Raw genomic sequence first — 11,732 nt, 5'->3', positions numbered from 1 at the left:
AACATGTGTCTCTGGCTGTCTGATTTACTGGGAGGTCTGATTTACCGATAGGTTTAGATCAAGTTTGTCATTGAAATTATATTAGGACTTTGGTAGATGGCTAGTCACAACATGCAAATATCATATTAGTGGTGCCATACAAGGAACAAAGGAACCACACAAGCAGAAAAAGAAATGGTAAATACCCCTCTGTAGTTATTAGCTTTTATGTAATACTTTAAATGCAGAAACGACTCTTTGCTAATGCACATGATGGGGGGTGGGGGGAGGATGACCAGCTGCACGTAGGGTAATGCAGAATGACTGTATCAGATGTTGTTACAGACATTTCAGATATAATTTACTGTACAATACAAAAAATAAATATCAGGCTTTGTGTCATATAGAAGGAGTTGGTCTTCAGATATGACCATTGAGAACTGAATGTTTCATTCATGTGAAAACTCTACTGCAGCTTACACACCAAAGCTTTGCTTGGTAGTGCCTGCATATATATGCATTTATGGACGTATAAATGGTTCATTTAACTTCTAAAGTCAGGTGCTTCTCGATGACTTACCACTTATTTCATAAAACATTGCTCTACTGCATTAAGTACTTACATCCAAGGAATATAAATAGAGACAGAATGTCTCTGCAAGTATGATTTACATCAGTAAGCAAAAGAGTAAGAATTGTGAAAAATTCCTGAATTCTAATGTTTAAAGGGAATCATTACAAGAAATTAATATTGTTATCAAGTTTGGTTAGCATCATAAATAATAGAAAGCAGAATGTGAAAACACAGTTTCATGGGGCATCACCAACATCTCCATAGCCTGTTTGGGTTGAGTTCCAGGTATCCCGACTCCCTGTCAGATTTAGAAGTTTAGGCATCTTCAGGCTATACTGTAGGCAATGTTTAAAGATATATGCATGTTTTCACAGCACAGATGTTAGTGAATAGATGAACAGCCAAGAACTAAATGATTCAGTAGGTTAGTTATGCTTTAAAATTCATAATAACATCGTACCACAGTTGCCAAATTTCAGCAGCTCACTTCAGTTTAGCAGTCAGGATCCTATGTAACACTTGTGCTGAGCTGGGGACTATGAGAGGGTCTGGCCACCCCTTGGAAGCTGCCCTGTGAAATGGTTTTATAGGAGACCTTCTAGCTCCAGTAACCTCAAACATCTCATCAAGGAAATTGAATGAAAGGTTTTGATTTCTTGAAGCAATGCTTTCCCATTTTAGCCTTTATTCAGCTTGCCTTGTTAACATATGTGTGCATATTTTATGTTTTTGGGGGCCTGTAACATACTTGACATGCAAAATATATCCTAGAGCAGAAGAGAGGGTTTGGGATTTTGGTTTTTGTAAAGCAATTTAAATAGATTTAGACCAATTTTGTGGGCTCTATTCTTAGACTGAGTATCTGGCTTTGCTTCAGCACTATTTAATTCCTTCATTGAGTTTACCTATCAGCAGACCTGTTCTATAGCTGTGCTTTTATTGATTGACTTCACATATATTCTCTTGCCATATTTAACCAGGAAACTGTAGAAGACAGTAATGTGTAAATATTAAATATATAAGACTTCTGCACTAGAACCAAAGCAGTAAAGCTTACTGATGGTTTTAGTTATTTTTACCACAATAGATTACATTTTAGAATTTTGTGAGAAGCTTTTCAGGAGATTTGGTATTTGCCTTTCTAAGGCGTGAGACATTTGAGAAAAGAAAACATTTATTTTGCCTAGCCAACAGCAATAATGGGATGTTGTCTGGGATTTCTACAGCAGCAAAGCAGAAGCAAACTTTAAACAAGATTATGTATGTAACAACTGCTTGTTGTATTAGGAAATTATCAAACTGACTGTTTCTTTAAAGACTGCAATATTTGCTTTTTCTTATTGCTTATTTTTGACAGTTGGCTAAAGAAACAGTATGTAATATGCTTAATTAATTTTTTGTGTCTGTTTTATTTCAGAAAAGTAAACAAGTGCTACAGGGGTCGCTCTTGTCCAGTAGTTGTTCATTGCAGGCAAGTACAATTTCTAAAATAGCTTTAGAGAGATTTGTATGTGTAAGAATTTAATATAGATATAAACAAAATGGGCAAATTAAAGCTTTAGGTGAATCACTAAACAGTGAGGTAGGCTGAAGGTATTAAATATAATTCAACTGTTTTTTAATGCTAATTAATACTTAGGAGCTGTTTTCATAATAAAATTATCCTTTCCTATGATTTCGTAGATGTTGTGTCATGACTTAACAATGTATGGCCACCCTTACCAATATGAGTAGCACTTCAATTTCATAAATCTCCTTGAAAATAATAGTGGTTCCTTGCATTCCCTCCCAATTTAGTCTTCTTCATTTTATTAACACTCAATTATGTTTTATTTCTTCTTTGTTTGCTTGTAGCGATCATGGTAAGAAGACAGCAATGTCAGGGAGTGGAAACCTACCCAGAGATTGAGTAATCCTTTAAGCACAGATTATCTTTAGGCCTGACAGTCTGACAGATGCACACGAAAGCTATTGGGCAGCTCAATGGAAAACTTTGCCATAATAACGTTAATGTTTGGTTTTCCCAGTGGAGGTTCTGTGTTATAAGGAGAACGTTGCAATTATTTATTGACGATATTCTTGTACATAAGGAAGATAGAAAACCAGCCCTGCTAAGAGGCAGGTTGTTTGACATGTGGCATTCCACTTTGGGTGGGAGTGAGGAGGGAGGGAACGTGTTTCTCACCTGTGGCTCAGCAGAGTCACCTTCCAGTGGGTGCAAGGAGGCTCGCTGCAGAGGTGAATGCTCTGGAGCCGGCTGGTTTGTATTGCCTTCAGGAAGCCTGAGAAAAGAAACATTTGATGCAGAGCTTTTGATTTCTTGCTCTTTCCTTACTGTGATGGATGGAAATGTCTACCATCCGCTCAGAAGTTTTTGTTTTTATTGGGCCTGATCGCTGCCTTGTCTCTCATCATTCAGCTTAACTAATAAGATTGTGTCTTTGTTCCCTTCATAGACATAGGAAAAAAAATTATTACCATTACCTCCTTTTCTCTAAGCAGTGATCTAGTAACCGAAAGAAAAAAAACCTCTGTCTACAGAGACTTAACAAAAATTAAGTTTCATAGCCTGCCTGTAAACAGAATGTAATAACGCGCTTCACGCTGTTCTATTATTTTTCCTTTCATTAATTCTTGTACACAAATTGAGCTATCAATAAAAATAATGGCTTAATTAATAAAACTGCATACCAGTCTAATTGGTCACACATGCACCTTTGTAAAAATTTTGGGGAGGGAAAGAAAAAAAGCTTTTACTTAAAGTCTTAATTATGTTTGCTAACAGCAGCTCTAAAAGAGCATCACGCTGGCAATTACACGTTGCTCTCTGAAAGGGACACAAGCTGCATTCAGATTAGGGAGCTTTCCCCCTCCCAAAGCTTGGTCTCACATCTCTGAGGAAGGGCTGATGATACGCAAAAGTTAAAGCTGTTTCTTAGGAATTACATGATGATATTTTTTCGGGTCATTTCAACTAAGGAAGAATTAAAGGAAAAGGTAAAAAGAAAACACAAATCACTCCTGATGTATAGTGAAGAAAGACTGCAGTCCCTCAGTAATCAAGTATTTCGGTTCTCAGACAGGTCTCTGCATGCATTCCCTCTGACCACTGTGTTCAAATGCAATCTGCGACATTTTGGGACCATTCAGGATAATGTTCTGGTCTAGTTTATTCTGTGGTTCTTGATCTCATATACAAGTGATATAAGCTCATTATATGTACACTTTTTGAACAGAAGTGGTATCCTGTTTTAGGGTTACTGAGTTTTCCACTGTTGTTTAAAATGCTTTTATTGCATAAACACAACTCGGCTTAAAAAATCAAAACAAAGCCCTGTTATCCATGCAGGTTAATAGTTAATTTTCCACAAGCAGCTTGTGTTAATTCAGTGCAAGCTTTCTCTCCTCTCTCAGTACCCTACTTTAGCCCCTCGTTCTGTCCTCTCCCCCTATGTGTAACAGTATAACATTAAGGGCAGGTACCTTCATGTTGAGTCTAGATGCACATTGATAGGCTTTATTTTTTCTTTTTCCCTTTCTGTTGGCAGCGATGGTGCGGGAAGAAGTGGAACCTACATTCTAATTGACATGGTTCTCAATAAAATGGCCAAAGGTGAGAATGGAAAGGCTTGTTACTTCCTCAGTACTGAAAGATGTGCTTGTGTTGCCATGACAACGCGGGGAGCAATATTCACAGAAAATCTGAGAATAAATTAGAGGCAAATTGTACTCTTTCCTGAACATTCTTAAATTTTATTTTCATAGCAATTTCAAACAACAAACGCAAATGCTTTGTGAATGAGCAGGTGGTTTTTGTGCTGTTGAGAAGTATTTGAATTTTTAACTTTATCATTTAAAATAGTTATTACAGTTTTTAGAAGAAGATACCCTGGAGCTGTACAATCCTTGTTTAGTGGTTATATGAGTTAGGTGCTGTGCTGCTTCATGGCTGTTGCCCAGTCCCCTGTCACCTACCCAGCCACGAGGGTCAAACTCGATTGCTTTTCTTTTTGTAGCTGCCCATTGCCACCAAAGCACCTAAAAGAGCTGGTACCGGCCAGGGCCCCATGTGCTGCACAGATTTGTCTCTTAGAAGGAAAAAGACTGTAGTGAACAGGACAGAGGACTGAAAAAAAATCAGTTAATGCTCTGTGCCCAACTCTGCCACTGTCGTTCAATATGGAACAATTCATGTAACTTTTCTGTTCCTTTGTTTCCTTATCTGTGAGATGTAATTTAATGAAGTGGGAAATCGGCTGTCAATATAAATATATACTGGGTTTTTTGTTTAAAATGAAGTCTATAGATTCTCTAGAGATTGGGACCATTCCTTTACTTTTTATTGATTGGTAAATGTTTCATGGTGGGAAGTACTTGAGATACCCTGAAATAATCTTTGTATATTAAAACTAAACCAAATTTTTAATACTGATACTGTCTTCAAAAGGAAGGAGGGTAAAAGTAGGCATGTGAACATGACCGTGTGTTAAAAAGACATAATAGTCAGCTTTATTTAAAAGTACCCCTTCCTCATGCCCTTGGCCATGACTGTGTCACAGTTTCATAGAACTGCATTTAAAAACAAAGAGAAATCTTGTGAAGTTAAAAATAAACAGAAAATAGTTATTTGCCTTTCTTAAGCTGAGTACTTAAGCTACCTTGATCTGGCATTATGCACATATGTGTATTTAAAGGAAAAGGATTTATTGTAAAAACGTATATTAATTTATATACAGAAACAATATTTAGTTCTTTGAGTTCTAATCACTTTACAGTTGTTATTTAAAATCTTCTAACATAGACATATTTTTGTTTGTAGTTTAAAAATACACTCCATGTTTTGCAGTCATCTATTGCATCCTGCGTATCCCAGTGCTGTGGGATATAGTGGCATCCTGTCCCTTTAGAAAGAAGAGTTTAGCATTTTTTCCGCTCTGTATTCTGACTGTTAACATGTCTCATCAAACGTGGAACTTGCTCCTGATGTTAAAAGAAGTTATGTGTTTGCCTTCTCCTTAGCACTGTACTGAAGATAATTTTTTCAGTGGGATGAGATTAGTTTTTCATGCTCATTGGAAAATAGGTTTTCTCTCTGTGAAGGAATATGGAGATATTTCCAATGCTTGTTATGTGCCACGTGACAACCTAGTCTTTAAAAATAGAAGCAATGGTATGTCGTAAAATTAATGTAGACATACATTAGGTTAGGTATTGTTCAGTATTTGTTCGGCTCATTTCAGTCATGAGCAATGAGAAGCCGTAATGAAAACTGGATTTAAAGTATATGCAATTTACTCGCATAAAGAAGTAAATGAGAAGTATTTTCTAGCTTGGGGCTTTCAGCCACTTAAGGGAGGGTTGACTTTGTTGTAAAAGCACTGAAGAATGCCATTTATTGACTCCATTGTACCATGTAATGTCAAATTCCATTTTAAGTGTGGGCTTAGCACTTCACAATACCAGACAAGTCATGTGAAACTGGCCAGAGAAAGGCGTCACAGGGCTTTTTGGAGATCGGTCACCCCCATTTTGTTCTTGACCTGCTCCCCTCTGCCCATGGGGGTGTGCGACGCGAAATCCTCTGACCTGGTGCTTTGGCTGGGGTTTAAATGAAAGATCAAAGGGCAGAGCGGGCATCTCAGCCCTGCTGAGGTGGGCCTTTCCCAGGCTGTCACACTGTGCGGCCGCCAAAGGTTTTGTTCGGGCGGGAACCGAGGCCCAGCCTGTGCGGCCGGGGCCCTCTTTGTCTGGCCTGAGAAGCTGGAGGCCCAGGTTGAGGATCCAATGTTCATCAAATGATCAAAGGCCTGAAGCCCTGGACATGAAATCTTTCTTTCCATTTCCTTTTCTTAGAGAATGAATTGCACGAGTGGCAAAGAATGCCCTTTCCAAAGCTTTTATGTGGAGTGCGAGGGCTAACTTCAGAGTCCTTCAGCGCTAAACATAAAAATGTAAGTGCACTTTCAATCTGGGCCCAGCTGCAAGGCCAGCATCTAGTAACATTTCTTTCAAAAAGGCTTTTAAGGATTAAGGCCTTCAGTCTTTCAAAAAAAAAAAAAACCAAAAAAAAACGGACTTTTAAGAATAAACTTAGAATAATTTGAGTTTCTTGTTCCACTGTCTGGTTTATTAGAAAGTAGACAATAATGCATTTTTAAATCAAAGTAAATAGAGGAGTACTTAGTTTCGGCAGTGGGAAAGTAGAAAGCAATCAATAAATGCCTTGGCTCTTTAGTGGGGTTTTTAATAGGGTAGGTTGAGAAAAGGAGCTCCTTTTTTATGTAATGATTTACTTCCCTGCATTCTCTTAGACAGTTAACTGTAAATGCCTTTGTCATTTACAATTTCTTCTCCTACTGCTCATTGAATTAGTGCTAATACTTAGTCTATTAAACACGTTATAAATTCATATCTTCTGCTATCTCGCCTGTTGCCGTTCCTCATATTATTTTAGATGCTGAAAACCGCCTGCAAGGGACCTGTTCCTAAAGCAGGGGAAAAGAAACCAAGTGGGGGAGGATTTTGTACTTGACACCCGCCACGTCAGTCTGACTGCCCCGAACAATTCCAGAAAGAAGGAATGAAATTCTAGAAAAAAGGCAAAGCACCCTATTTTAGTGCGCTTGCAGAATGGTACAAGTTAGTACCGAGGGTAGAAGTGCCCCCTGGGTGTACGTGGGGGGGTGAGCCGGCAGGAGGGCACGCAAGAGCTCGCAGGGAGCTCGCAGGAGCCCTCGCTCAGCAAACGCCTTCCCGGCCCCCAGCTGCCTTGGAGAGCCACGCAGCGCCAGCCTGCGGGACTCCCTCCGGCTCTGCACAGCATCAGGAAGGATTTCCTGTTGGGTTGGGTTTTTAATGAATTTCACTATCCTCTGTGCAGTAAATGTAATGACTGCATCTGTGCATTCACTCCAAGCAGCCACATTAAATAATCTTATTAGATACTGGAACAGTCAGAGAACAACAGTGTCCATTCAGTCCTATCATTCCTGTGTCGTGTCAGCGGAAAGTTTTAAATGCAAGTGTATCCTTTTGTTTAGTCGTTCCAGTAACTTAGTGCTGCTATTTATCATGTAGTTTATTACTATAATTGTTTTTCTTGCTAGATTCACATGCAGAGCAGTTACAAGACCCTGATCCTATACCCATCAAAGTAATAACAAAAATGAAACAGTGTTGAATCTGGCCGTACCGTAATGCATTTAAATATTATTTAAAGTGATTTAACTATGATAACTATCTAAATATGGTACTATTTTTACATGGATGTTACAATTTTAAGACAGTTACCAAGTCATCTCTCATTTCCCTGACAAACAGCTTAGGACAAGCTTTAGTGAGTGAGAAGTTGAGAAGTGATTTATTTCAACTCCATGTGCACTTCCATGATTTAAATAAATACAGAAAATGATAATGGATTGTTTTGTAGATAACAATGCTTGCTGGATTTTTGACAGAGACTGTTTTTCTGAGGCTGATTTCTGCTGAGAATTTCAACATTCTTGATGTATTTACAAGTTTTATCCTTTGTTATAGGGAGGATAAACTGATTTAGATTAGTCTACTTGATATTCCTTCCTCACCCCAAACTCACAGTAACTCTGAGCTGATCAGGGTTTTTTTCTTTTTGTATGATCTAGAGAAAAGTTGAGAATTTTCTCATTTCTTGTCTTTCCTGCAGGCTTATTGTAGTGACTAAAAGTTTGATATATTGCAAGACATTTTTATTGAGTGTTTCTGGCATGAAAAAGAAAAAAAAAAGAGATTGTGAGTCTTCCCACTTTCATTTTGCTGAACTGAGAGGCTTGGATAGGGTAGATAATTGTTTGATTTTTAGATATTAATCCAGCCAGCAGCTGCTTGGGGTTTGCTGACCATCCATTTTCTTGTGTTTGAACTAGCTGGAACGAGATGAGTCAAAGCGAAGGCGAATATGAATTTTAAAATCCTTTTAAAGTACTGATTTCCGAATTCTAAAACCCAGCAAAAAGATTCGATTTAGCAAAGCCGAACCAACGGTTTATTCTCTCACATTCAAAAGCTTGGATTATAATTGATGAGCACACAGGCTCTGGCCTGGGCTGGCTGCGGAGGTTATCTCCCCAAGTCCTTTCCTTGCCCCCGCTACCCTATTGTCTGAGGGTCTTGTGAGTCAGCTCCTGAGCAGATGCTGTTTATACCGTGACATTTTAAGGCAAAACAAAAGATTTCTTAATTCGCCTTCTGACTCATCGTGATCAAATGATTTTGGCTAATCTGAACCCTTGCTGAGGTTTTGCTTATCTGCTGTGTGGATTTAACAATCATAATGAAGTTGTAGGGTTAGCTCCTCTCTGAAAGGATTTTATGAAAGAAAATGCTTGCCCATATTCGTGTTAAAATGGATTCAATCTGCTTATTTTTGAGTCCTTATGCAAAGTCTGAGAAAACTCTATTGTTCGTTGTGCTGATACAAGTCTAGAGCAGGCTATTTCTGACATGCTTTTGGTGAACAAGGGAATATTTCCTCAGCCCAGGATCCAGCTTCTCCCGTGAAAATAAAACTTAACATACTATGTGTCATACAGTGGTTAAGAGAATATATAGTGTAAAAGAGAGATTACTTCTTTTTAAAGTAGTATTTAACGGTAAGAGGGCAAGAAGTGGGATTAGAAATAGGTGGTAGTCTGGAGAAAAATTCACGGCAGAAAAACTCAGGACTTAAAAATGTAATTGTTTTCATGTTCTAAGTTTGAATTGATCACATTGCTGGTCCTTGAGATTTGGGTGAGATAGGTTATTATCTCTAGGAAAAAGGAAAAAAATGCAGGCTGGTAAAGCCAAAAACTTGGGTTTTGCTTTATGCACTGTTGTACTATCCGCAAGACTGCCTCAGTTCTCAGCAGCAATAATGCTAACCATGTAAATCTGAAAGGTTGCTATTTCAATTTCTGAAGGAAGTTCTTAGTGACCATGTAAACATATCATATGTTATAAGGCTGGTTTTTCAAATGAGCTGCATTTATGTATTGTAACTTTTATGTAATGAGTTACCCTGGAAACACAATTAGGCAAATAGTGCTCATTCTTGCAGGCTTTCCCAGCAGATAATTAATCACAGTGAGAGCTGGGCCCCCAGCTACACGCAAAAGTGTATAGGGAATGTATAGGACAGTTTTTTATGGTCCAGCCTGTGATGCTCAGGGAACTCTCGCTATTTAGAACAAGCTGTTTAAAACAATGTTTATTTCCTTTGCAAAACACTTATTGGCATATAAAGCTTTAAAGCTTTTGACACATTATTGACACTGTAGAGTCATCGATTAATAGTTCATAAAATGAAGATTAAAAAGTAGCATGTTCTACAAGCTTGTGTTGTGAAATGAATTAGTGACCACAGGGAAGGTGGTGTTGGTTGATGTTTCCTAGTGTATGTTGTATGGACTGCATTTTTAGATGGTTTCAAACAAAACGCAAACAACTTACTGATGTAATTTCTTTGGCTTTTTTCTTTTTTATATAGTTTAGTGGTCAGGGATTACTCTGAAAGACCCATATTTCTTGAGTTATTTACTGTTCTGGGGATTTTATTGGAAAAGAATTGGGACTAGGAAAGTGTGGTAGAAAGCAATCCTAATTATTCAGGGTTTGGGGCAAAAGAACTGTGAAGAAAGACTGATCAGACATGGGCTGTTCCTTGGGAAAGGGAGCACGAAGGGGGGTCCCCATAGAGCGTTAGAAGACCCTGAAAGGAATGTATTGATGTCAGTAAGCAGCTTGAGATAGTGACTAATTTGAAAACAAGAGGTCATTGACTGAAACTAAGGAGGAGACAAGCAGATAAGGAATTTGGGCGGCATTTTTTCACACAATGGGTAGGTTAGAATATGGAAGAGTGGAAAAGCTGGTCATAGAAGTACTGTGCTATCGGTTCGAGAAGCAGCTGGGCAAATGTTTGGAAAAGGAGGTTTATATACAGAGTGAAGAACTACTTTTTTTGTAGCTAATCTCATGCAGCAGTCCATAGAAGGATTTGAAGAGAAGTGTTTAATTGACCAGATGGTAGTCTTCTGGCTGTAAAGGGTACAATGTATATTACCTAACTAAAGTGTAATTATTCCACAACTTCTATAGCTGGACCAGTTTAGTCACTTTTAAGGATAAACTTTGTTCGTTAAAGAATGGATCCGTAATAGCTGCATCTTTTATTCAGGTCACTCCATGTACTGTCTTGTGAAAGCATTGCCACCTACATGCAACGTAAAATGAAAGTAATGTAAAATGTAGTTCTTACAATTTAATAGATTCATGTGGGTGAGCTATTTCTGTGTCCCCGGTAAAGAAAATCTATATTTTCCAAAGGGACTCCCAAGATTTTTTAGGGCCAAGTGAGGCATGTTTTCAGAAATGTCATTTTGGCAATCAGCTTCTTAACTTTGTTCATGTTTGATTTAGCACGTGGAGATGAACTGCCTTTCAGGTAATTCGCCGGCAGTTTCTGGAAGAGGTACTAGAAGAAGCAAATTGTGTAGAACTCTATGGAAGCTGACACTGGAGAACACCTATAAGTAGGCAGCACATCCACAATTCTTGCTATCATTACCCTTTGCATGTGCGCACGCGCGTGGGTGTGTGCGCGCGTGCACGTGTAAGTTAAATTTAGACGTGTGCACTGGTATTTTCTAGAGTGACCATAGGTGATTATGGGTTATCTTACCCTATATGCAATGCAAGTCATTAACTTCCATTTCTTGCATGTAGTAATTTAGGCATATTCCTTTCACTTTTAGCTTCTGGGGAGGCTGGCGGAAATCTAGATGTAAAAGAGAAACAATTCCTATATGGTATAGAGTATGATGTGACATATTCTCTTGCACAATGGAAGTGAGGAAGGATTGGGCCACAAATTAGCATCCATTTGTATTCAGTTACAGTGAGTGGTTTCTGCATGTTTTTTCTGCATTGACAAAGGACATTAGCTTAAAAGCTGACATGTCAGTAGTGAACTTCTCTCTCTGCAAGACTGTTGAAATCAGTGAAAGCTTAGAAGCATTATTTTCCTGTAGCAGTTTTTAAAATATTAGACTGTTCCTACGTGTTCCATCTTCAGTATCACCTTCCTTTGGATTGTGTACTGACAAAGCCATATCACTTACATTTGTTCATTTATAACATTGTTGTGATTTAACCCCAGCCGGCA

The 11,732-nt window shown here is 38.3% G+C and overlaps 1 protein-coding gene across 1 annotated transcript in view; it reads left to right on the top strand.

The window, feature by feature from the left end:
- The window catches only part of LOC104075910 (receptor-type tyrosine-protein phosphatase N2-like), a gene marked incomplete at both ends in the record, with an annotated part of 9,045 nt that extends 4,879 nt beyond the window's left edge, over positions 1 to 4,166 (top strand). The window contains 2 exons of the mRNA XM_009576581.1: positions 1,971 to 2,024; positions 4,102 to 4,166. Coding sequence (XP_009574876.1) covers positions 1,971 to 2,024; positions 4,102 to 4,166 — 119 coding nt within the window. The remainder of the gene's footprint in view (positions 1 to 1,970; positions 2,025 to 4,101) is intronic.
- Positions 4,167 to 11,732: the final 7,566 nt, after the last annotated feature.

The sequence above is a fragment of the Fulmarus glacialis genome, unplaced genomic scaffold (genome assembly GCF_000690835.1).
Source record: "Fulmarus glacialis isolate BGI_N327 unplaced genomic scaffold, ASM69083v1 scaffold42210, whole genome shotgun sequence".
Classification (NCBI taxonomy): domain Eukaryota; kingdom Metazoa; phylum Chordata; class Aves; order Procellariiformes; family Procellariidae; genus Fulmarus; species Fulmarus glacialis.
This window is presented reverse-complemented; position numbering and strand designations above follow the sequence as displayed.